At 49.9% G+C, this 26,725-nt stretch overlaps 1 protein-coding gene across 1 annotated transcript; it reads left to right on the top strand.

Annotated features, from left to right (window-relative positions):
- Positions 1-11,384: 11,384 nt before the first annotated feature.
- Positions 11,385-26,725, top strand: LOC122388953 (thyroid adenoma-associated protein homolog). Its single transcript, XM_043380546.1, has 6 exons — positions 11,385-11,500; positions 11,689-12,375; positions 12,673-12,842; positions 13,089-14,242; positions 18,689-19,499; positions 24,505-26,725. The coding sequence occupies exons 1-6, from the start codon at positions 11,405-11,407 to the stop codon at positions 26,255-26,257; spliced, it is 4,671 nt and encodes a 1,556-aa protein (XP_043236481.1). The 5' UTR covers positions 11,385-11,404; the 3' UTR covers positions 26,258-26,725.

A 26,725-nucleotide genomic window follows, 5' to 3' on the forward strand; every position in this document is an offset into this window, starting at 1 on the left:
AGAAGGGGTACGCACGTGCGCACGTGCAAATCAATGTCTTTGCCAACCCGTGCAAACTGCTTATAATCATGGTGTTATTCAGCATACAAAATATGAGCGCTATCGGCCCAGCGGATCCCCAGATATGAAAAAGGGGTACGCACGTGCGCACGTGCTAATCAATGTCTTTGCCAACCCGTGCCATCTGCTTATAAACATGGTGTAATTCAGCATACAAAATATGAGCGCTATCGGCCCAACCGATCCACAGATATAAAAAAGGGGTACGCACGTGCGCACGTGCAAATCAATGTCTTTGCCAGCCCGTGCAACATGCTTAAAAACATAGTGCTTTTCACTCTACTTAATATGAGCGCCATCGGACCAGCCGATCGCCACATACTAAAAAGGGGTACGCACGTGCGCACGTGCATACTAATGTCTTTGCCAACCTGTGCAATATTCATATTTACATGGTGTCCTCTAGCATACAAAATATGAGCGCTATCGGCCCAGCAGATCAGCAGATGGAGTGGGTTGCATTTCGGGCGAGTGGGTTGCATTTCGGTAAATGGTTGGTAAGCATAATCCTTTCCTTCCCATCCCGCAAATAATCTCACCGATAATCTGTGAGGAACGTCATATACCAGTCCATTTCTCTCGGGATCTCCTTCCTGAAAGCGAGAGAAGCTGTCGGACTCGGCACAGCAAACTGAGGCAATTGTGGCGCGGCACATGAGGATTGTATTGCATGTGTTAAGTGGGAGAAGGAAGACGCCTACCTATCATTCAAGGTAAAGGTGTAAAAAAAAACCCTGTATATAACAGCACGTGTCTGTGTGCATGCAGGCGCCTTGCAAGCTGATGTGGGTGTGAGGTGGATGTGCATCGGGCCTCGGAGCATGCTGCATGCGAATTGCTAGGCAAGTTGCTTGCGGGCTTGGCTTGAGGAAAAATCGGGGCTGTGAACATAGCTTTGAATCTTGATCTTGATTATACACACAACTATAAACACGAAATGGGGCCAGGAATCTCACCGACAAATAGCAGGAAAACACCTACAACAAGACAGATCGCGGACAAAGGGAAAGGTAAGAGAGATGCAGAGAGGGCGGAGAAGGGAAAAATGGCCAGGGCAGAAGACAAAGAAAGACGAGTAGTAATGAGCAAGAAAATGGAAACAGAGAAAGCCATTGGAAAACTAGACAACAGTGTCTTTGAGGCTTTTGAACCAGCACACAGATCATCAGTTGACCTGAGTAAGGAGGCAATATGCAAGGGAGGGCCTGGGCACAAATGTGGTCTTCCAGTTGGCTACGAAGATGAGGGAGTGGAATGTGACCTTTGTCATCGTTGGTTCCACGCAGCATGTCAGGAGATACATACGGAAGCATACAAAGCACTCCAGGAACACCCTGACACACTGGCATGGATGTGCAAAGCCTGCAGAAACGAGTTAAAGAACAGGAAGTATCCACACTCAGAAACTGAGTACAGCAAGTTGGAAGCCAAAATCGATCAGTTGGCAGAGGCGCTAAAAGACCAAACAAGAATAATAAGGAAGTCAGCAATCGAAAATGAACAAGCCATTAGAGAAGTAGGAGAGTTTCAAGGGCGCAATATTTCCACATTGCAAGAGCAGAACGAAGCAATGATACAGTGTGTAGAGGAAATGAAGAGCAGGGAAACGGAGAAGAAGACGGAGATCAGGAAGACGTATGCAGATGTCACAAAAGTGGTAGAAGAAATAAAAGAACAACAAGAAGTCATTAAGGGTAACTCTGAAGGTATCAAAAGAGTGATACAGAACAAGGAGTTGGAAGAAAGGGCAACAAATGTGCTGATACACAATCTCCCAGAGAGTAAAGCAGAGAAAGGAGAAGACAAAAAACAGGAAGACATAGTGAAGTTCAAAGAAATAGCAGATGCTCTGGGAGTGCGAGACTTTGAAATTCAGAAGATTGTCAGATTGAGGCAAAAACCTACAACGGAGAAAGAAGATGAAAGAAACGCAAATCAGAACCAGAAAACGAAACCAAGAATACTCCTGCTGAAGCTGAGATCAAAGGAGCACGTGGAGCTTCTGTACAAAAGGAGGTTTGATCTCAAGAGCAAAGGCATAGAAAATACCTACATTACAAGGGACCTACCTCCCGAAGAAAGGGAGAAGCAGAGAAGACTGAGAGAGGAGTGGCTCAAGAAAGGGCGAGAAACCCATGTCATTTCTCGGGGGAGGGTTGTCGAAAGGAAGGGAAACAAAGTAACACAGTAAGAAAGAAAGAAAGCAAGGATGGAAGGTACAGGAAACAAACAACAAACAAGGGGTCGAAGACCGACAACCAAGAAAGTAGAAAGGTTTACAAATTGAATCTCATTAACATACAAGGATTAACAAAGCAAAAGCTGGCAGAACTAGAAGAATTGTTAGCCTACAGTTGTGACATCTTATGTATTACTGAGACCCACCAGAGATATGATAAACTTGAGATTGACAAGAACTTGATCAAGATAGAGAGCATGAGAAAACAAAAGGACAAGAAAGGAGGAGGGCTCATGTTTTTGTATAAACAAAACAGTGGTGTCACTTTAAGTAAAGCCCCTTCAGAGAACGAAGATGTTTTGGAAGTGAGGGGAAGTATATTGAACAAACAGGTTAGGATAATACTTGTTTACATGTCAGTTGAAACAAAACCAGAAGACAAAACACGAAATGAGAAAATCAAACAAGAGCTTGAAGAGAAGCTAGAAGAAAGTCCAGACATGGCAACAATGTTGTTGGGGGATTTTAATGGACATGTAGGGTTCCTAGGAAGCCAAAAAGAGAATAGGAACGGAAAATTTGTCATTGATGTGATAAACAAAAACAATATGATTTTACTGAATGGTGATGACATATGTGAAGGCTTGTATACATGGGGAAGTAAAGAATACAGAAGTGTTATTGACTATGTGCTGGTCAACAGTAAGATGCATCAGTCTATCCTTAAGATGAAAATTGATGAAAGTCAAGAACTACTAGATCTATCAGATCACAACATGATCACAGTGTTTTTCAAAGATGAAAAGTCACTGAGTCTCAATAAAGCTAAATGGAAAGATGAATACTTCTTTAAGACAGACCAAGAATCATTGTCGGGCTTCGTGCAAGAGGTACTACAGAGAATAGAAGCTGATAACATATGCCTAATGGAAGATCTCAATGTGATAATGAAGGACGTGGCAGAGAAATTGCTTACAAGAAGGTACAGAAGAAAAACTGACAGAAAGAATGAAAAAATCAAAGAAAAACCATGGATGACCGAAGAAATACGGAAACAAATCAAGCAAAGGAAAGCCTTCAACAGACTCAGGAGAAATGCAAAGTCAGAAGAAGAAAAGAGCAGATTATATGAAAAATATTATGAGCAGAAACGACTGACAAAGCTACTCATCAAGGAAGAAATAGCAAAGCATGAAAAGAAAGTGACTGACGAAATACGTTATAGTAGCTACAAAAGCAAGGCACTTTGGGAGAATATCAACAAACTTAAAGGAAAGCAAAAGGATAACAGTCCAGTTCGCCTATTCACAGAAGCTGGACAAATGCTGCAAGGAGAAGAAGAAAAGGAAAACTTAGCAAGTGTCTGGAAGAAAATCTATCAAAGACATGAAAACAAGTTAGAAGAAGTGTGGAACGATAGGGCGAAGCTAACCTATACTGCAGATCTGGAGAAAGAGAACCAGGACCAGATACAAATAAAAGGATATAGTTTCCCAATCACACTGAGAGAACATATGGATATGGCCATGAACAGTAGGAAGAGGATGAAGAAGATGGAAGATATACAAATAACTGAGGAAGAAGTCACCAAATGTATAGGCAGGCTTAAGAACAAGTCAGCGGCAGGACCAGATGAACTCAAGCCAGAACTATACAAAGCTTTGATAAAAAATGACAAATGCTTGAAGATACTGACAGGCTGCTACCAAGAAGTCCTCGAGAGAAGTGACACGCCATCAGAATGGAAGATATCAAGGACGAAAATGATACCAAAGACGTCTAAGCCAACTGCCAAAGACTTGAGACCAATTGCTTTAACGAATGTGTCATATAAGATCTACATGTCAATTCTAAAACAGCGACTAGAAGATCATCTAGAAAGCGCAGAGCAAAAGTTAGAGACACAAGCAGGGTTTACGAGAGGAGGAAGGATAGAGGACAACCTTTTCCTATTACAGTACTGTGTGGAAGAAAGCTTTAAAATGAAGGCACCTCTGATTGTTACTTCAATTGATTACAGCAAGGCGTTTGATTCCATCGATAGAGCTAGGATGGTAGAGGTGCTCATGAAATACAAGATTCACCCCAAAATGATTGATGCTGTGGCAGCCACATACCAAGGAGACAGAACCTGGATTGAACTAAATGAGAACATTAAGTTAGAGATTTTAGTAACAAGTGGTATACGGCAAGGGTGTACAGGATCAACTGCCTTCTTCAAGCTCATGACTTATATCATCACAAAAGTAATGGAGGCAACAGAAGCAGGGTTCAGAAGCTGCAAATTTACGCTGCCAATCCTATTCTTTGCTGACGACGGGCTCCTACTGAACCATTCTATTGAAGAAACAGAGACTAGCATCAGAAGACTGACAGCAATTAGCAAGGAGTGTGGACTAGACATAAACAAGAATAAGAGCAACATTATCACATTTAATCTGAAAGAACAGCACAGAAGCATAGAAGATATTGAAGTAAAAGAAAACATAAAATACTTAGGTCTGAAAGTAACAAATACAAGGGATGTGTTCAGAGGGCAGAAAAGAATCATGATTGAAAAGGCACAAAGAATGGCAAACATGACCTATTCAGTAATTTCAAAATCATGCAACAGACTGCTGATTGGTAAGACCTACTGGAAATCCCTAGCACTGCCATCAATACTGTACGGCTCCAGTGTCATGACAGTCACAGAGGAAGAGACCAAGAAGCTGCAAGTAATCGAAAATGGTGTCTACAGACAGATCTTGGGGGCTCCAAAATATGCACCAAATGCTGCATTGAGAGGAGAAATTGGAGCATCTCTGATGACAACAAGGATTAAAACTGGAAGACTTCAGTACATGAGAAGCATATTGCAAGGAAAAAATCAACTACTCAAAGAGGTGTTAACAGAAATGATGGACGAGGGCAAGAACAAATGGATAAAGGTAACCTATTCCATTATTAAGGAAGTCGGACTCAAAGTAAAGGATTTGTATCAGATAAGCAAACAAGACCTTAAAACACACATGCAAAAATGGGATGGAAAGAAATGGAAGGAGGAATTGTTAACTAAAACTACTCTGTCCCTGTATATTGTCTGGAAAAAGGAGATGAAGGAAGTAACGTTTATTGACAACCAGCAAGCATCAACAATATTTTTCCAGGCAAGAGCTAACTGTCTTCCTCTAAATGAGCGCAAGAGATACAAGAAAGAGGACACAAGATGTATGATGTGCAATGCAGAAAATGAAGACCTCGCCCACTTTATATTGAATTGCCCAGCCTACGAAGAAGAAAGAAAAGAATCAATGCATCTTCAGAAACCCTATGCAAAGGATATTTTAGGGATATTTCTGTTTGAGGAGGAAGATATCGAAGAAAAGAAAGAAGTATTGCTTAAGCTGTGGAAGAAAAGAAGACTGCTGGAAATAAAACAAAGTTCTCCATCCTAGTTGACCTTCATCCTCCCAACACCCAATCCTGTCCCCTAGTGAGAATCCTAGCCACACAAACCAACCATAACAATGCAACCCATCGATCAAAGTAAAAGTTAAAGATTAAGAAATCAAGGAGGTGCCGATACAAAGGCTAAACCTCCGAAAACCATCGCATCGCATCGCATCGCAGATCCCGAGATATTAAAAAGGGGTGTGCACGTGCGCACGCGCTGAAGGAATTCAAAACCGTTCAACGGTCACCGGATGTGTAGTGTGCACCCAGCCAAAACAACAAACAAATTTTGAGCTGTATCGCTTCAGCCGTTCCCGAGTAATGGAATGACGAGCTCTTCTGGAACCTCTCACGTCGCACGTGGCACGCGCTGTAACAGGCACTCATGAGTTTTATGGATAGCACAGTTCCATGAAGAAAGGATACATCCCCTCTCCAAAGAAGACCGCTCATCAAACAGTCAAACCGTTTTGGAGATACATGTCAACAAAAGTCATTACGGCGGCCGGTCGGGCCGAAAAGTTCAATTTTCCCAACTTCTGTTACGTTCCGTAACGAGTACGGTGGACGCTGCCAGTTTACGGCGGCTGGTTGCCACATTTCAACTTCGTCTAGAAAAGTCGCAATGCTTGGGGAATCTTGAGAAATGTCTAGCTCATTACGGCCGTAACGGTTACGGCGTCATTACGGATCCGGTGTGAACCACGCATTAGACTGGAGACTGGAAATTTAAGACGTGCGTATCCTGAGAAACGTGAACGAGCGCAATGACGATGAGTTTGAGTTATTTTAGAAAAACGCTTGTCCCACTCATCCCAGAAAAGTTGTTAGGTACTCGGGCCGGGTACTTTGAGATCCGGTGTCAAATATCTGCTCTGAAGTCCTTCCCAAAATCGTTGCACCATGTCACGTAAGTGCGACCGCTCAGGTCCTACGTGCAACTAGCATTCGAATTTCTCACCGTGATAATGAGTATGTTTGATAGGTATTTTGTTCACTGGAACTTTCCTTGGGTCGTATGGATGAGCCTTTTTAGGAAAACAGTGTATGGCTGCAAATAGCTGCAAATTAGGAGCCTTTCGCCGACATCACTGGTGGTCATGTTTCATTCATGGCGCAGCACATTATTACCGGCGAGCTAGCAGCATATTTACGTCTGGACAACGAGTTGCGTTGGAGAGGCCGGAAATAGTGGCGATTTCAGGACCGCAAGAATGGACCGTCATTGGAATGATTCTTTTTTAAACCGTGCACTGTTTTCGGCCGAAATTTAATAGTTACTACAAAATATTTTGTAATTACGTTTCCACCAAGAATGAATGCCATCAGGGCTAAATTTTTAATACTATTGCATTTGTCAAGAAGCATATAGTGCTGTTATATTGCAGTTTTAGCGCGTTTGTTACAAAATATGAAGCTAATAAGCGTCAGTGTAATTCATCAACAGTGCCAGAAGTCAACTTGAGGGGAAGCTATGCTGATTGCTCTTGTCCATCCACTAAAATTTACGAAATATTTTGCTTTGTGTATTCCAAAAGGAGAGGGAACTATTTCATTTGTGCCTTCATGTCAGAATTGAAGGTGTATCATTAAATTTTCAACGCAGTTTACAAACAAGCATTTGGTCTTTCTCGTTTATAAGCAGTGGCTAAGAATTAAGGTTGATCAATCCTGAAGTTCAGTCATCGTACCTCAACTTGGCAGCAAGATCCCCCAAGGACAGAGGATATATTGTATACATGTCCTGTAAATCAAAACAAACAAGCATTTGGTCTTTCTCGTATATAAGCAGTGGCTAAGAAAAGGTTGATCAATCCTGAAGTTCAGTCATCATACCTCAACTTGGCAGCAAGATTTCCCAAGGACAGAGGATATATTGTAAACCTGTCCTGTTAATCAAAACATTTTTGTGCCTTCAAAGGCTTAAGTTATCTGGTGTGTTCGGAGTTAGGCTATATGGCCGTTTTTGTTGTATGTTTATGTGGAGATTGAATATAACTGTGACCCTGTGCTTGTTTGTATACTTATGGTCAAACAGGGAACAGCACATTCACATAACATGCTCACCTAGCACCTAACTCATAGCTGTACCCTGCAGGATCTGTACTTGTTCATGTCTTGAGCATTAACAAAGCACTAAAGTAGCTTAGTAATCATTTCCCACATTTTCTGAGCATCTAACATGACATACAGCAGTGCAGAGCAGCTTCAGAGAAGAAACACTTTAAATGCACAGACTAACACCAGCCACCCAATGAGCCAGTTCCTCAGTTGACTGTTTCCCTGGACACAGCTTGGCAATGTGAGCTAACTTTTGGCAAGTTGAAGGTTAGCAGGTAAGATTGAGTTAGGGTGAGTACCTATCTATAACTGGGTGCTACTGCCACGCAGGTCTTGGGTAGGCTGCAAATATGTGTGATGATTGAGGCTAGGTCAGCTGTCAGGTTAGTCAGGTTCAGGTATGCTCATTGCTCAGGTCACATTTTTATGGACATTTGGCAAATTAAAAAACTAACAATCTGATCTAAGCTAACCCGACTAAACATACACAACTGCTGACTATAGGAACTGAGCACCTACCTACTTGTGCCTACATCTCATACCATGTCAAAGTAGAGTTCCTTGGTGGAAGATTACCCTCAGTACTTTTTATCCCAGCCCTGTGAAGAAAACTAATACTTCTAAGCTCTGAGTCACTGCTGGCCATACACAGGAAGAAATGCTGAGACTGAGAGCTTTGCCATTGTATATTGGACCATTAATGACTATCACGAATGACTATGAACACATAATATGATCACATCGTTGCATGGATTGTCACATTGACAATTTTACTACAATCCTTTTTTTCAAGAAAAACAGTGATGATGATTAACATCAAAATCAACATAAAGTGGATTTAGTGATCCAAGCTTTCTCCTCCAGTAGCAATGGAATGATCGCATGTTTCATTTTCCAGACACTGAGTACCTGATGCACATTACAATCTGCAATCTGCATAGCATCTAAGCATAGTAAAACTGCCCAAGTCCATTGATTCTAGATTTTAACTTGATAGTTAGCACTATTTTATCTTGCTGTTGTAAGTTATCATTCAATATTCATACCAATACATCAATATGCACTCATCAGTCAACATTTTCTGGCATGATCCTGCTCAGCGTGCTCTTCAGTATTGCTCCAAGGTCTGCAATATTATAGCTTGTTTTTGGACAATAAGCTCTTTTAATTTTACTTTTTCTTGCTGATATATGAGCCCGATCAACTTGCGTTTATCAACCAAAATTTCATAACTTGTTCAACTTGATATTGATATTGCTCAGTAGTCAGGACCTCTCTCAGCCTCCTGGATACTTCAGATTGTTTTCAGTCAACATGCTTCTTAAATATGATTGATATAAGTCAATCTTAAGGGATTCAAAACATCCAACAAAACAACGTACAAGAGCAAGAAAACCACCAGATAAACTAAAAAATGGCCTAGGAACAGAGCCAAGTGGTGCTCCATTTGTTTGTTTACAATGATTGTAGTGCTGATGTATTTTTAGGACTCTTCTGAACGTCGGCTTATAAAAAAATGAAACGTTTTTGCAAAAGTTGTAAGGCAAGTAATATTTATCTGAAAGAACTAAAATATTCAAAAGCCAAACACTACGAAATACATGAATCGGAACGAAAAAGTAACCCAAAAATCCAGCCTAATCACCGGCTCCTAAAACTGCAACACAATCAGCACTTTTCCCCGCAACTCGTTGTCCAGACGTAAATATGCGAGCTAGCACGTGAGACAGTGCTGCCAGATTTGGAGGATTTCCGCAAATCTGGAGGATTTTGAACTCTATTTGCGGACAAATTTCGCGTTTGGAGGATTTTTGATTCTGGAGGAAAATCTGGAGGATTTGTCACCCGATTAATATATTCAATTTCATGAAAAAATACAACGCGTTCAAGACTCAAAAGACATTTTCCTGCCCAGCTTCACCCTACCCGTTAGGATATATCACTGCCCTTTATCACCGTGAGACTGGAATGTCTCAGTCTGTAGCTATATCCACGAATATCATGGTGACTATTTGTTCCTATTTCGTGTACGATTGTACCATATGTTTTTGAAGGTACCGAACTACTGGCGGATCAAAGGGGGATATTTGGCGCAAATTCCCCCCCCCCCCTCCTGCAGCGTCCAAAATCGAAGAAAATTTTCGTTTTTTTTTTCAAGGATAAAACGAAAACTAAACAACTTTTATTATAAAAAAGCATCTTTTAAACTACACAGCAGTGCGAAAGGAATCGAAATCCGATGAGTTTTTAGAATTTGGAGAAACCTTTTCGGAGATATGCCCTCCCGCAGCGTCCAAGACCGCCTATCTGGATCCGCCAATGGGATTTGGAGGAATCTGGAGGATTTTTGTAACTGATCTGGAGGATTACAGCCTTCTCCATCTGGCAGCACTGACGTGAGAGGTGCATGTTTTTATTTTTTATGTTATTTTCTCCATTTTTCATGATATTTGTGTAAAAAATTGTCCAGTCCATGTCCATTTTATGAAACTTCGTTTTCCAACTGGTATAAACAAGGCATTGTTCATTACAGTAGTGAGTAGGGTGTTGCATTTCAAGGTTCTTTGGTGAACTCAATGCCGGTGGACTGTGGTCAAAACTCAAGACTTTTACTCACTTCATCGCCATATTTTATTGACTCAATGCCAAGAATAGCCTCTTTGACTCCAGTCATAGGTAGAGGACGGCCACTACGAAGTAAATAAATAAATAGATAAAGGTTTCAGTTTGGTGTTCATCATTCCTGTGATGACATGACTCGGGAAGGATCTTAATTTTTAGTGCCTATTTATAATATAGATTTAGCCTGCTAAGATGATTTCATTCCAGACTCTGGGATTCAGTCTAATTTGTATAATTCAGACAACCAAAGTAGCTTGAGCTGGCTTCCTGTCCCCCAAATGGAAGGCTACGATACTGATACAAAGCACTCAGACTGCAAACTAAATTTTAACCAGGGCCCTGTTCGCTCGCAGTTTTTATACCAGCGTGCTGTCGGTTTTGCCCATATAAGGAAGTTATTGCTGGCACGGCTTGGCCTCTCATTGGTCTAGCAAATAGACCACTTGAATTCGACCAATGAGGAGCCAAGAAGTAGCAGCATGGTCGCAGCCTGCTGATAAATAAACGGGGTGCGAACAGAGCTCAGATTTTCTTGAGGTTCAGTATTTCTAAGTCTATGTTCCATGTACTGATGAGGTGTGGGTATCTGGTCACTATCAATTGAACTGTGGTAATGTGAATTGTGATCTGCGGAATGCTGGTTTAAGTTGCGTTTAAGTTGTCACTTGTAACCAGTCACCAGAATGGAGTGAGGATTGGCCATTCTTGGTCAGCTCAAGCTGAAGACTTGGCTAAGCTCACCAGAGATGAGGAGGATTAGTAGATCCAGCAATTAACAAATTGTCCCTATTAAGTTTATACTTAAAAACCTATCCTAAGTTTATGCTAAAAAATGGACTTCAAATTTATCATGCAACTCTTAGGTTTTATTTATGACTGGCTGGTGTGAATCTCTATCCTGGTTGGTACCTATGGGCTGGCTTGTATTTTTGCTGTCATAAGTGTTTCCTGCCTCCTTCACTGCCTAGATCAGCCAACTCAGCTTCTCTGCATGCCATTGTTTGACAGGTGTTTGCTCTTTTTCAGGTTAGCAGTCTTAACATTAAAATGAGTTCCACCTTATTTGAACCACTGTCTTCAATCAAAGAGTTTTTAAATGATCAAAATGACAGCTGCAACATTGACATTCAAGCTTCTGTGAGGGTATGTAAAAAAGAAGTTGAATGAAAATGATGAAAAAATGTGGTAAACGACATGAAGTTAGCTGCTTATGTACAAAATCCTTTGCATTATGCTTTGCTCACACTAAATTGATTTTGAATTGTGTACTTAACACTTCCATTGTGAATGTGCATAGTGTCTCTGTAATGACTGACCTGTTTTTTTTTCAGAAATGTATGAACTGTCTGAAGGACAGCACTGTGGTGTCTGATCTCTCAGAAGACCAGCAGACTGAGATCAAGACCCTACTGCTGTCACTGCTGAGCAAGTCCTCCAACCCAAAGGAGACCAACTTGTTGACTGCCATCAGCATCTGCCTGCTGCTTCACCAGAAACCTGCCGAGCCTGCAGCCGCCGAGTTCCTGACCCTGCTGGAGCTGCCGTCCCCTCAGCCTTCCTACCACCAGCAGACACTGCTGCTTGGCCTGTTCGGCTGTGGGAAGCAGGACCTGCTGGGTGTGACCGCTCCGGACCGCCGGCCGATGTCACTCCACCTCAGCCGCGCGGTGCTGCTCCTCTGCTCCACTCCCTACAACATCTTCCAGTCGTTCCACCTGCTGGACTTGCTGCTCCACCAGCTGGCCTCGCTGCCGTCGCTGCCGCCGTCGGACGCTCTAACTACCGAGCTGCTGCGTCCGGCGGCGGCAGCTCTTTCCTCCAGCTGGGAGCGCCAGTGTGACGGGCTGCCCGAGCTGCTGACGCGCTGCTGGGCGGCGCTCCTGCAGCTGCACGCTCGACTTCAGCCCGGTGGAGAGTACGTGGACGAGCTGCTGCGACCCCTGGCGGCGCTGCCGTGGAGCAGCAAGACTAAATTACATACGCTGTATGTGGTGTCGCAACACATCGGCTGCCAGGAGGTGGGTGGGGCTCTGTTTGGATCAGGGTGTTGGGGTTTTATTGAACTTTTTAGCGATTTAATAGCGCTCTATCAGACAAATAGCACACATGCTTCGTTCGGAGTCCGGGAAGGCGTCGTTTTCAGCGTAAGTGACTTGATGAATTCAAAAAGACATCGCGAATTTAGGAGACGCGATGGATTCGCCATCACGATGGATTCGCACCTCATCAACGGAGTATTGTGCCCACTGAATGTATTACGTCCTCCTATGTCACATTTAACGCGCGTCCTTCTTTCCTGTCTTTTCCATGACCAGCTTCTGCTCCGAGTGCCGGACCTGACGTCTGGTCTGGTGGAGGCCGTCTCAGGCCACCACCTGGCCTCCATAAGCACCGACCTCTACCAGGAGGTGCTACAGGCAGCCACAGACGACCAGCTGCCGCAGCTGGAGAGACAGCTGGCCGACCTGCTGGTGTCAGACGATAGGTGAGCTGGGACAGTGGGACGTCCCTAGAAGGACAATTATCTGCGTGGATACGATTTAGTTAAATAGTTGAAATGCCATAGCTATTATGGTAATTTCACATTGCTTTTCAGATCGACTGACGTGATGGGACGTCTGATTGCTGACATTATTTACTTGTTCGTGTTGATATGTGGGCTTTAACCGTCCCTTACTTATTTCACATTCGTTCCTTCGACTGACCGCCGTCGGGCGTGCGTCCGTTCCAGTCAGACGTGTCAGACGGCCCTGCTGCGCTGGCTGCCGGCCGCCGTCCGCTGCCGGTCCGCCTCCGGTCGCCGCCTGCTGACGCTGCTGCCCGCCGACTCGGTCGCCGGCTGGACGGCCCGACTGGCCGCCGTCAGACTGCTCCGTGAGTCGGACGCCGACGCCGGTCCGGACGCGGAGGCGGCGCTGCGGGCCGGTCTGTCCCACCCGGAGCCGGGGGTGCGGCTGGCGGCGGCCGCTGCCTGCTGGGGACGCCGGGCCGTCGACTCGCCGCCGGCCCACCTCTGTCCGCCGCTGCTGGCGGCGCTGGTCTCGTGTTTATCGGCAGACAGCTCCTCGCTGCGGCACGCGCTGTGCGCCGAGCTGCGCCGTCTGGTGCCGCGACTGAGGACGGCGTGTCTGCGCGGCCGGCCGCCGCCGACACACCTGCTCCGCCTCCTCAGGGGGCTGGTGGACGCCGTCCTGGAGGGACTCTCACCCGGCAGTAGTTTCCAGCGGCGCTGTACCTGTCTGGGGGCGCTCCAGGAGATCGTATCCCACCTCTACGCGCTGCCGGCGGGCGCTGGGGCGGCGCGGAAGGGCGTGGTCCCGCCGCAGACTGCCGTCCTGCTGCGGTACCTCGCCGAGCACCGGCCCGGAGGGATTACCTGGGATATCGTGACTCGCGATAGCCTGCGGACGCTACTACTGTGTCTGTACGACGAGACGGATGATGTTCGAGAGACGGCGCTGAAACTTCTCATCACCTACTGGATTCCTGCCGGTCTGCTCGCCACCTCCGACCGAGAACAGCTCACCGACTGGGCAGCCCGCCTGGCGGACCGACCCAACTTCCATGACGTGGAGACCGCGGCCGCGCTGTGTCTTCTGTCGTTCGAGGCCGGTCGGTCGGAGGCTGGCGGGCCGCCGACGGAGCTGCTGGAGGAGCTCCTGTCAGCGGCAGAGGGTCAGGCGGAGGGAGCCAAGAGGGATCTGTTCAGGGCGGCGAGAGAGGCGCCGGTTCACGGGCGACTGGCCTGCCTGAGGCGGTGTCTGTGCGGGACGGACGGGGCTGGACTGACGCAGGAGATGGTGGAGAAGTGTGTGAAGTTGTTGGAGGGCGTGGTGGATACCATGTTGAAGGCTCTGGCCGGACAGCAGGTGGATGAACATGGAGGTAAGTTCGTCCTTATTCAACCCATGGGTGTTTTATGATGCACTGGAGAGTGGAGGGGTAATTTTACACCGCTTCGTATGGTTTTGCTTCCTGACTTACTTCCAGTAACATTGATGAGACATGATGCTAAAGGCGATCGAATTGCTTCATTTTCCCGATATGTGAGCTAATGTGTTACGTCTCCCCACTTCAGGGCATATTTTAACATACTGACTGCGTCCCATTTTGGGACGCAGCCCCCTGCCTTTGGGACGTAGCCCTCGCGAAATTTGGACCACTGCGTCCCACACTGAAATGCCACGGTTTCAGAGGAAAGTGCGAGCAAAACTAAGTAACATGCCTCGGTCTTTTACTGTGTAACAGATGTTGCCTTTCCGATTGCGTTGTGCCTTTATTTACTTTGTACCTAAGAACATACATGTCCTCTCCAGTCGTTGTGCCCTGCCCTACCCTAGGTCGTACACCTTATCCCTCGCCCGCACATGCCATTTTCCCATCCTAGAACGCACATGGGGGGGGGGGGTGGTTGCCACCCCCCCCGCGCCGTTTCGTTCCTGTTGGAGATAGAGCTTAGCGGTAAAGACCAAAAAGATTCTTTGGGAAGAGACAAATCCAATGATACCCGATTTTACCTTCTCAGGTCAGTCATTGACCTTCCAGGTCAGGTCAAACTAAAAAATGTTGCTGTTTTGGGTCACCGTTGGATATCAAGTGCGCTGCTTATCATATACCGATGACGATGCCGTTTTCTGGTGCCAAGCCAGCTAGAACCTCTTTGTCACACTACCCGACCAGATTTTTGCTGCTGAGGTCATTTCAGGTCAAGTTAGGTCAAGGTCAGTTATATGTGTTTGTATGTCTGTGTGTGTCTGTGTGTATACTGGTGTGTGCACCGATTGTTTTTGTGTCCATATTACATGAAATCATGATCTGAGAAGCTTTTACCAAAAATGCAGTCAAAAAAACTTCACAAAAAGTAAATTCAGCTTGCCTAAAACGCAATTATCTTAGATGACCTAAGTTGACCTTGACCCTGACCTTGACCCCTGTACATCGTCGAACAACATGTTCCATGATAGGTGGGAGGTAAGACTGGCAAAAAAGGCCGAAATCAAGGTGTCAGAAGCTCACAAGGCCCATGGCAAACGCAAGATGTTGAGAATTGGCCATTTGGGTCATGACATGACCTGACAAACAAGGTCATATCTCCGAAACCAAAAATCACAAACTTGAAATTTTCAGTGGACATCAAGAAAGGATAGAGGAGCAGCTATACCAAAAATCAGCCTTTTAGCTCTAAAAATGTTGAGTGCAGAGCAGAAAGACTACCTGGGGGGGGGGGTGGCAACCACCCCCCCCCCCATGTGCGGGCGAGGGTTATTATGTTCTTCCCTACTATACCCCTGGAATATGTGCCCTGCCCAGTGCCCTGTCCCTAGGTCTTGTTCCTTGTCCTACCCTTCCTCCAGGCCCTGCGCCTTGCTCTGCATTCAGGCTCTGTGCCCCGCCCTGCCCTGCCCTCAAACCCGATACCTTATATATTCTGCCTCGAAATTTTATGCGCTGCCTTCCCGTCTTCAGGCCCCGTGCCCTGCCCTACCCTAGTTTGAGCCCCTGTGCCATTCTCTGCCTGGTGGGTGGGTACTGTTTGACCTTAAGTCATCTAATGATTTCAAACACATAGTATCTTCAATGCGAATTGGCAATATTTCACACGTCAAGCTCTATTTTGAATCGATTGATAGGGTTGAAAAACGCGTGAAAAGACGTATGTATCACATTTTAATCATGCGCATATTTATTCTTATTCATTAAAAAATAGGTACAACTTGGTGCGTCAAGGGAGGTCGAACACTCCCAACGCCGTTCAGGAAAACGAGTGGCTAACAGCAATATAAATGTCATTAAATCGCCGGTCCGTCCTTTGAATGCGGATAAAGAACGCGCCACGACTGGGCGAATTTCGAGACTGGCCAAAAGCAATCACAGCCCGCTCCCAATATCCCGCGTGCTGCCCCTCCACCAGCACAGTAGGGTAGGGTGGGCAAAGCGCCCACCCTAACTTTTCAGCCTCAGTATCTCCTTATCTTACAAATTTGAAGAACAACCAGGTAGCTGATCAGCTCATTACCTTAGCTTTCTTCAAATAACACATCAGAAACGTGTGGCATGCACAGTATTTGAGATATGCCGTCCAATTTGAGAGGACTACAGATCGGGCGTTTTGCCCCACCCGTGGGGCATAACGCCCATATGAGTGGGCATAACGCCCAGTCCTGAATGTTTCATCACAATTTTGATACTGTGACAAAATAATGTAGTATTCATCCATTCCTCATTTCATTAGACCTCAACTCGACATATTGCATTATTAAAAACACCTTAACCCGGCAGGCGGTGGGCCTCCCGGCCACCTTCCGCGCGGTGGGGGGCATTTTTTGCCCCCCCCCCCCGTATCTCCGAAACTACTGGACGGATCCGGAAAATTCAAACGGCGTTCGATATCCCTGTCAAATTTGTAGATTTGTTGAGGGAAACCAAATTTCATTGACCTCAGGGTCACCGATGACGTCACAGGTCAGGTCAAAGATAAAATGTTTTACCGTTCACGGGGCTTCTAGGGAAAGCGCTATAACACCGAGTAAAACGCATTTTGTCGAAAATCAGCGATAGGGCGTCAGTTGTCTAGTACATATGTTGCTATTAGAGGTCACTGGTCATACCACGTCAGGTCACAGGTCAGGTCACCAAAGGTCACCAAAGGTTTCCACATGAACCCAACTTGACTAAGGTTGTGCGATGCATGTTTTATGGACAGTTTTTCATTTCCAACTCAATGGTGTTGTTTATAAGACCATCAGGTACAGTTAAGGTCACTTTCTGGTGGAGGTCAGGTCAAGGTCTGGTAAAAAGGTCAAATTTCAAAGTTGATATTTTTGCATAAAATGGGTATTGATTCGATGCAGCTCGTGACGGAGAGTCTAATGGTGGTCTTTGTTTTGCGCTAAGAGGTCTAGAATTGCTAGAAATTGAGTTTGAAAATTCGACGTCATCAATTTTCAACAGTTTTTCGCTATTACTTGGCCAAAACAAGATATGTCGATCTCAAATTTGGTATGTGGATAGAAGGCGGTAGGGACTATAACACATCTTCCGTTTTTTTTTCGAAATTCAAAAAACTTTTTGGATTTTTCGGCTTTTGTATTCAAAAATCTATTTTTTTATCTTTGGGGGTCAGAATCCAAAAATTTCAAAAATCCGAGATAGCAGTTTTGTAGCCCTTGAAATTCTACACCTTTTATGTTTGAAACATTTTTCTGTGTCACTAAAGCTGTAGGCCTGACAGCTCTTCTCGCGAAACCTTTTTTGGGTCGAAAATGGCAGAAATGACGTCACTCTGACGTCATTTGCGGCCAACCTATCATAGCCTTTGGAAAAACGTTTGGTCACAACGTGCAATAGCTATTTACGGGAGGGTACTGAAAGCTTGGTGACGATCGGCGCAGCGGTTCTCGAGATATATAGAAAAAAACTAAAGGGGGGGGGGGAAATGTCCCCCCCCCCCACCGCCTGCAAGGTTAAACACTGCTGTCGCCACCCCAGTCCTTATTCAGGCAACGCCTGTCACTGCCCTGGTGAGCAAAGATATCTCGCGAATAAAACGTTCTAGACGATCCTAACCAGAAAATTGCATATTTTATAAGAATCCTGAGCAATAGAAACATATCCCGCCACTCACTTTGAGCCCAAATTGCTCGCAATAACCCGTGCTGTATAACTCCCATTGGCCCATGATGGGCACTTTGCCCCACACCAAAGTGTTCGTATTACCCCAACAACACATTCAAAACAAAATTTGCCAAATATAAGCCTGTCACAATTGTGTTGCAAGCAAATAAATGCTCAAAGCATAGGTTAAATCTGCATATTCAACATAACAAAATTGTATTGCCTTCTTCAATCTCTATCAGACAAAGTTTTCGCACTAAGAAAGCTTTTAATTTCTAGAAAACATCAGCAGTACCTATATCAATCTGTATTTTATGTCCAGAAAGCTCCACTTGTGGAACCAAAAAAGGAAGCACAAGCAGATTCCTGCGTGTTCTTGAAAGTGGCTATCAAGGATTCGTTAAAAAGTCGAGCATTTCACAAATAAGAGGGGTGGGCGTTTTACTCGCCCTGGGCGCTTTGCCCCGCTCTACCCTACACAATGACACATGTATCTGTACATTATCTCACTTGCATCTACTATACTATTTGTGAAATGAAATTATATACAATTACCATTTCGCTTGCAATGTGCCCTTTCCGATCGAAGCATGTGCCCTATGCCACCTTTGGGACGCAGTGAAAAATCCTTAAAATATGCCCTGCCCCACTTATCATCGTATAATGGTTGCTGCCGTGGCTGCTACACTGACCTGTCCTCCCTTTCTCTCCCCTCAGGGACGGCGCCGTCGTTCGCTGCCATGGGCGAGGCCGTGGAGTCAGTGGTGGCGGCCGCCGGTGGGGACACCACGCGCTCCTCGGCCCTCTCCAACCAGTACCAGCTGGTACTCTCCTGCTGCTGGCTCAGCCTCAAGGAGTGCAGTCTGTTCCTGGGAGAGGTCACCTCCTTCTGCCTCACCGCCGGCGGACCGGGGATGTCTGTGACCACTCTGCGCGCTGTGGTGGCCACCATCCGACGAGTGCTTACCGGCTGCCGACACAAAGGAGCCATCGAGTCGGCGCGACTCGCCTGGAGCCGGCTGAGCACGGCCGCGCTACGGCACGCCAGCGGGGCCGTGCGGGACGTGCCGGCGGCCGTGCTGCGCGGCGTGCTGGCCGAGCTGCGGGCGGGCGGCGCGCGGAGCTCGGCCACACGGCGCGGTGCCGGCCTGCCGATGTTGGTACATACCCTACTGGCGGCGGATAGACAGCCCGGACTGGCTGATAGTACTGTGTCGGCGCTACTGGAGGTGGCTGCCAGTCCGCTGCCGCCCTCACCCACAACCCCCGCCTCCGCCCCCACCGAACAGCGGGTAGAAGACTGCAGCGCCGGTAGTGAAGCTCTGACCACAGACTCGGAGCCATCACCATCCCCCAGCGGTGCAGCGGACGCTGACGGCGCAGAGGCCGACCTGCCGCACACCATCGCGCTTCACATCCTCACCGGCCTGATGAGTGACGCCGTCGTGTCGGCACAGGTGACGTCACGGCTCTGTGACGTCACCTGTGCCGCCCTGGCCGGACTGGCCTCGCCCGTCTGGAGTATCAGGTGAGGAAGGGCAGGCCGGGAACCAGACTAAAAATTTACCTTAGAAACGGTTTAAATGGTTTGTAGAGATCAATTTCTATTAGCCAGCTGGGATTGTATTTATGCATGTTTGATGGCAAACCTTTTTTATTTAAATCAATTTTCCAAACAGCTAGAATTCATTAGGTATTCATAATCAAAAGACAGCATAGATTCCAGGTGTTATATTTTGGCGATTTTGTTGCACACCTTGACCTGGCATGTGTCAGTGGAGGGGCTCTCGGTGACCGGAGGCAGGTCCTCGGCACTGGCGTACGTAGAGAGCTCCCCGGCCTCCTGTGCTCCCGTCCCGAGAGTCTTGGCTGCAGAAGTGCCGTCCGTACCGGCTGTTGGGCTCGGGGATGATTCGCTGACACCGGCGTTTGAAGCGGCGTCTGTCACCACAAAGGGTCTCTCGGATGAGGCGCTGCTTGTGGTGGCCTTTGTCGTTTGTGAAACATTTTTGTCGGGAGTCGTATTCGTGCTTATCTCTATACGTCTCGATGCGTTTATTTTTCCAGTGTTTGCGTCGGTGGTGTTTGTTTCCATGTTTGCTGTCACATCCGTGCTGAGAACATTACAAGGTCCCATGGACGGGAAATACTGGATTCCAATCCCAGACTGTACCATCTCCGTGGTCCCGGCTAACTCCTGTTCCGGAGTGAGTGCAGGAATCCTCAGCGTGCGGTGGTCGGACCTCGCAAACCCCGGCGAACTACCAGCAGTACTATGTTCGTTCATCTCATGTAGCGAAGCCGAAGCCAGTTCACCACTGGCGACTTCTCGCGGTGTTGATTCAGCCAGCGGCGACTCTGACCACGACTGTCGGGCGGAGAACAGGGAGGGAGACGGGGTCTGTGGTGACTGAGATATCGACTGGGTGTCGGCTAAGGCCGCTGACAACTCTGCGCCAACTGTGCGCTGGGTTTGACCAGCGGCGGGCGGTGACTGAGATTGTGACAGGGTGGCCTGCCGAGATCGCTGGTCGGTAGAGTTTTGAAGCTGGTGCTGGAGTTGAGAGATGGACTGCTGTAGTTGCTGTTGTAACTGCTGCTGGGACAGACTCGGCTGTGCTGTTGGATGACTGGCGGCATGTTGGAGCTGCTGTTGTAGACGGCTGGTCGCTTGCTGTAGGTGGGTGATCGACTGTTCCAGCTGCTGCTGTAATTGCTGATGTGATAGGCTGGGTCGGTGCTGTGACTGCCTAGTAAACAGCTGCTGCTGTGAGGGACTGCTCACTTGCTGTGACTGGCCGTCTGATTGCTGTGACTGACTGGGCTGATGTGACTGGCTGGCGGACTGCTGCAGTCGCTGCAGACGACTGATGGACTGCTGCAGCTGTTGCTGAATCTGTCCAATATCCAGTCCGCTGGACCTGCTGCCCCGTCTGACGCCAGTGCCAGTCTGGCTACCCTCTCTGGTAGCGGTGGCTGGGCTGGCGGTGACACAGGGCAGCCCGCAGCTGGGACACTGCGGCTGAGATGACGTCTCATCCACCTCCACCGACCCTTGCCTGCTCGTCTGAATGGACCTCAGCTGAGGTAAGGTAGTTTCAGCTCCCTCCAACCCCCGCTGAGTGGAGCTGCGACCCTCTGCCATATTACCAGGAGTTGGAGACAGGGGCGGCAGGTGGTCCACCGTCGACACCTCCTGGCGCGGTGTCCTTAGTGCCCGACTTCCCAGTCGCACCAGCTCCTGATATCTCTGCTCGGCCCGCTCGGATATCTCACGGCACCTCTGTAGAGTGGCTGATGGACTGGACTCGGAGAACTCCATACTCTGCTGTGTCACCCCGCTTCGACCGCCGGTGTTAGTCTCGTGAGTGCTCTCTTGGCTATGTGTGATGTTCGGATCTTGAATCCATAGGCTGGTAGTTTGAAAGGCCTCGTAGTGATCGTCCCCCTGGTGTTGAGCTGGTCTCGTCCTGAGGTCCCCTACCATCAACCGGTCGTCTAGCCAGCTTTCGATTATTATTTCTCTCCAGTTGGTTCGAGGTGAGGTCGCTCGTTCGGATAGCGAAGATGATGTTTGATCTTTCCCGGTGAGGTTGTTAGGTGATCCGTCTCTGTCGAAACCGCTGTCCATGGTTTGCTCGTCCTGATCGTAAACCATCCCATCAGCCAGCCCGGTCTCCTGGTCAGCGTTCATCTCGAGAGTTGGCTCTTGGTCACACTCTTTGTCCTGTTCAGTGTCCCGCACCTCACTCTTCTCCTTGTTATCCTCGTATCCTTGCTCCTGGCTTCTCTCGTATCTCCCACTGTGTATTCTGTCGTCCTCTCTGTTGTGTTCCTTGTCGTACGACATGTCGCTCTCCTTCTCGTATTGGCCGTTATACCCCTGGTCGTATCTCTGGTCGTATCCCTGTTCAATAGAACTCCCCGTCTGCCCAGCGAACGTCAGCGCCGTCTGCAGCCGGCCGTGCAGCTCCGTGAGAGTCTGCTCACTGGCCGCATCTGGTGGGGGCGGTACTGAAGGATCCGATACTGAACTCCCCCGCCCCGGGCAGTGACGGTCCGGCCGCAGCAGCCAACTGGAGTCGACAGGTCCCGAGTCGGTAGGGAGGGTAGGATGAGCTGTGGTGGGGGTGTGTTGGTCCCAGGCGTGAGCGCTTCCAGCCTGCTGGGAGCTGGTGTCCTGCTCTTCCATAACCTCATCCGTCTGTTGGTCTTGTGTCGCTTTAGATGTCTCACCCACCTTTCGACCACACGTGCATTTACCTTTTGTGGCCTTGTTCGCTTCTTCCGGTTTCTTGTTGCTCTTTCTCTCCTTTGATTCTGAACATTTACGATTGGTGCGAGGTTTTCGCTCCGGACAGGGGCGTCCGACACATTCGCATGGTTGGCGTGCGGTACGCGTTTCCTTTGGCTCAGACTTCCCGGTGGGTTTCTGTTTGTTTCGGTTTCTGCTGGGGCCGGGCCGGGCGTCCGTCTGCTGACTTGTCGAAGCCGTGGGTAAATCCACCGTGGACGTCTGCTGTGAGGAGGAATATAAGTCAGTTGAATGAAAAACTAGCGGCAAGGATGTTTGTTGTTCGGCTGATGCACTGGCTAGTAAGGGAGTCGATGTTTGCTGTTCGGCTGATGCGCTGGCAATTAATGGAGCCGATGTCTGTTGAATTGCAGACACATTGGCTAATAAAGGAGTCGACGTTTGTTGTACTGCAGACCTATTGGCGACCAACGGTGTCGATGTTTGCTGTTTTGCCGACACATTTGCTACCAACGGTGTCGACGTTTGCGCCTCAGCTGTTATGTTGGCTACCAAATGATTAGAAGTTTGCTGTTCTGCCGATGCACTGGCTATCAAAGAATTTGATGTTTGTTGCTCTGCTGATATGCTGGCCACTAGCGGAGTTGACGTTTGCTGTCCTGCTGACAAAGTCTCCATGATAGGAGTCAATGTTTGCTGTCCTTCCGACGCGTTTGTCACCAAAGGCGTCGAGCTCTGCTGTGTTGCCGACGTATTCGCTAGCAGCGGAGTAGACGCCTGCGGTGCGGAGCTCTGACTGTCCAGTCTGGCGACTTTCGGTGGCCACGGCCTGGCCAGAACAAATGGACTGTGTGTCGCTGACGGGACTATGGAGGTACGGCTCGCTGGCGGCACATGGACTGGGACGGAGGGAGGCGGCGGCGGCGGCGGCGGCGGCGGCGGCGGCGGTGGTAGCAGTGAAGGTCGGAAGATGACTGACCTGTTGGGCGGCGCCAGCAGTATTCTGGTGGGCGCCGGTGTGCTGAATGCCGCCGGTGCCACGGACCGGCTCGGTATGAGGTGCACCGGCGGCAGGTGAACCAGGACCGTCGGCTGTCTACCGTTCAGCTCCATCGGCTCACCGAGCTCGTGGCGGCTGCGCTGCCTGCCGGCTGTCAGATCCCCGGACCGGGAGCGCGCCGGGCCGGCCGGCGGCGCCGCGCACGCCTCGCGCCGCTCGCTGCGCAGGAAATGTCGCGCCGGCGCCGCGTCACCGTCGATACCGAGCCAGCGCAGCACGAGCACCTTCTGCCAGAAGAGGCGCGTGTGCCAGAGCGGCGGCGCGGCACCCGTGGCCGCCGATAGCTCGGCGTCACTGACGCGGCTCACGCGCTCCGCCAGCGCATGCGCCAGCTCGGCGCGCAGCCGGCGCGGGCTGTGACCGCAGCAGCGCAGCAGCAGCGCGTGCTGGTCGCAGAAGCGCAGCAGCAGCTCGCGCAGCTCGGCGCCCGAGAAGAGGCTGAGCAGCGGCAGGATGCGCGCGGCGTCCAGAGGCGGTGGTGGTCCGGGCCCGGGCCGCCGGCCGGCGCCGCCGCACTCGGCCGCCGCGTACCGCTCATGGTAGCGCAGGTGCTCCTCCAGGGAGGCGGTGGGCGGCGGCAGCGGGGCGCCGCGCCGCGCCAGCTGACGCCGGATCCACGGCCGGCTCGGCGGCGGCTCGGAGCCGGTGCCGGCCGCGCTGGGCGGGCCGGCGGTCCACTCCTGGCCCCGCTCCCGACGGGAGTCCATCGCACACGGGAGGTCATCGGAGGGGCGGTGACGCTTCCATTACTGGCGTTAAAGTTGAATGGCTTCTCGCTTGATAGACTCCGTCATTGCTTGACGGTATTTGATCGCTAGTGAAAGATACATGTTTTGATGTTGCCCTGCTGTGCTAGAACCTTATTTCTAAATTTTACATAGTTTTAGCGTAATTATCGTTTACGTTTATTGTTGAAGAACTTATTGTCGAATTATTGTCAACCGTTTATATTCATATGTGTTTAACGATGCACAAACAACACGTAATTTTTAGTGTACCTTGAATCCACGTGGTCATCTGGATTTCGACCACCTAACCCCAACAGCGAAAACGTTTCATATTTGCGAATCGACTCTTGAATTTTACATTTTACATGACATTGCGCGTGTTAAGATTCACCGGGACTTCCGTCGACCTGAAACTTAGCGCTATGCTGGTGGCTCTCCTTTGACGTACAGCAAGGGCGAACAGTCTTCTAAAATTCCTTTCCGTTCGCAGGAACGCCTCGCTGGTGCTGTACGGCGCCGTGGTACCGCGTCTGATTGGCCAGCGCAAGAGCCGGGACGACGTCTCCGGGCACAACTCAGTGCCGTTCGGTGAGCTGTTCGGCCGCTGGCCGGCGCTGGCCGAGCCGCTGCTGACGCTGCTGGCCGCCGGCGGACCAGCGCTGGTGGCGGCGCTGACGCTGCTGGCCCGAGTGACGGCCGCCGGCGCCGCCGCCGCCGGCTGGACGCCGCTGCTGGAGCGGTACCGCGCCGCGCTGGCGCCCCTGCTCGGCTCTCCAGCGGCTGCCGTCCGTCACCTGACGGCCCGCTGTCTGTCGGCGCTGCTGACCGAGCAGCAGCTGTCCGAGCAGCTGTCCGACCGCGGCGGCGGCTGTAACCGGCTGCACGGGCAGCTGCTGCTGGCGCGGGCGGTGGCCGGTCGACCAGCTCACAGGGCGGCAGTGGCTGAGGTGTGCAGACGTGGGCTGGCGGCGCCTAGTCCGGCAGTACAATACCTGGCGCTGGAGCTGACCGTCTGCGACTCTGCCGCTGGTGCTGAGCTGGAGACGGCGCTGCGACTGGCGCGGAGAACGGTGCTGGAGGGCGCTGGACGGCCCTGGGAGCCGGGACATCCGCTGCTGTTCGCTGCAAGTGTGAAAGTCCTGCTCAGAGAGCCGTCCTCGGCGGCTGAGGTGATCCGCCGCGCCACCGAATCCTCCAAGAATCCTACCGCCGCAGACCGTCTCACTGACCCTCTAATAGAGAGCGTCCACCAGACAGACAGTCCGCCCAGCGGGGAGTGTGCGGTGCTGTGTGCGCGGCGCGCGGGCCGGCTGCTTTCGACCGGCAGTCGCGGCCGGCGTCTGCAGTGGTCGCTGGAGCTGGCGCTGCGGCACCTGGACGGAGCTGCGGAGCTGCGCAGGGCGGTCAGCGCTGAACAGACGGTGCTGGCGGCGCTGCGCTCTGGTCCGGACCTTCTCCCGGCGCTGGCAGCGCTGGCGGCGGGTGGGGAGGACCCCCAACTCCTGCGGGCCGCCTGTGAGAGGACTCTCGCTGACAGCGCGCCCCGGTGTGGTCAGGACGCGCGGCGGCACGCGGCGTGTGCTCTGAGCTCGCTATGGCCCTCTGTGGTGGCTGCAGGCGCGGAGGGGACGGAGCTGCGCCTACTTCTGCTCCTGGCCGCCGCCCGACTCCTGCAGGATGAGGAGCAGGAGGTGCGCGCTGCCGCTGCTGCCTGGGCGGCGCCCCTGCTCTCGGGGCGGAACACCACTGACCTGCTCTCCCAGCTCCTATCAGAGTGCGCCTCCTGTCCCTCAGCACCCTCCCTGGCGCTGCGTCTGGTGGCTCCCTCCCCGCCGACCCCGCGACTGGTACAATCCGCCCTCAGCGCTGACCACCAGCTCTTCCAACCGGGACCGGACAACCCGAGCTGTGAGCCGGCCCGAATCCTGTCTGCCTGCGCTCCTCTGGTCTCCAGCGCGACCGAGAGTGGCCCGGAGCTTCACCTGCTCTGGCGGCAGGCGGCGGAGACGGCCGAGCTGTTGGAGAGCTGTGCCAGTCTCGGGGAGCTGACTCGGGTACTGACGGCGCCCGGGGTGTTCGGGGCGGTTGAATGTCTGGCTGGGGTGCTGGAGCTCCGTCCGCCGCCCGAGAGCGACTTCCCGCGGCTCGGGGAGAGACTGAGAGCGCTACTGATGGCTGTGAGACGGGGGACCTGGGCTGGGGAGGGACGGGCGGATCGGGGGGAGGCGCGGGTGACGGCGTGATCCTTTCGTGTTGTTTTAGCTTGCACTGTTCCTGGACGATATGTCATTCAGACTCCTACGTGCACTGAGCCTGTTTGTGTGTGCCAACTTTGTGCTTTTGCGTATCAGCGCTCATACTGCTTTGTTACCTGCATTGCTTTTTACCCGGAGGTTGCAATATTGCATAATGTTGCAATATGCTGTGAAGCTTACACCTGCTGGTGTTGTTCTTTTACAAGTGTTTTTGTGCAGACTTCTACCTCGCACTTGAACGTTTATGCATGGATATCTTGCCAACTCATCCAGTGTTCATTCTTTCACCTCTGTTTTTTTTGTAAGGTGTCGTTTAGGGACCCAGTTGTTGTGCCTTGGCGCTTTTTCTTGCAAACGGTTGCAAGGTGCCAGTGTTTACGCACAACTGCCCATTGGGGTGTCAGTCACAGGTTGTTGATTTTTTTTTATGCCAGTGCAATAAAGAATGTAAATCAA

Source organism: Amphibalanus amphitrite, unplaced genomic scaffold (assembly GCF_019059575.1).
Source record: "Amphibalanus amphitrite isolate SeventyFive unplaced genomic scaffold, NRLGWU_Aamphi_draft 000339F_arrow, whole genome shotgun sequence".
In the NCBI taxonomy this organism is placed as follows: domain Eukaryota; kingdom Metazoa; phylum Arthropoda; class Thecostraca; order Balanomorpha; family Balanidae; genus Amphibalanus; species Amphibalanus amphitrite.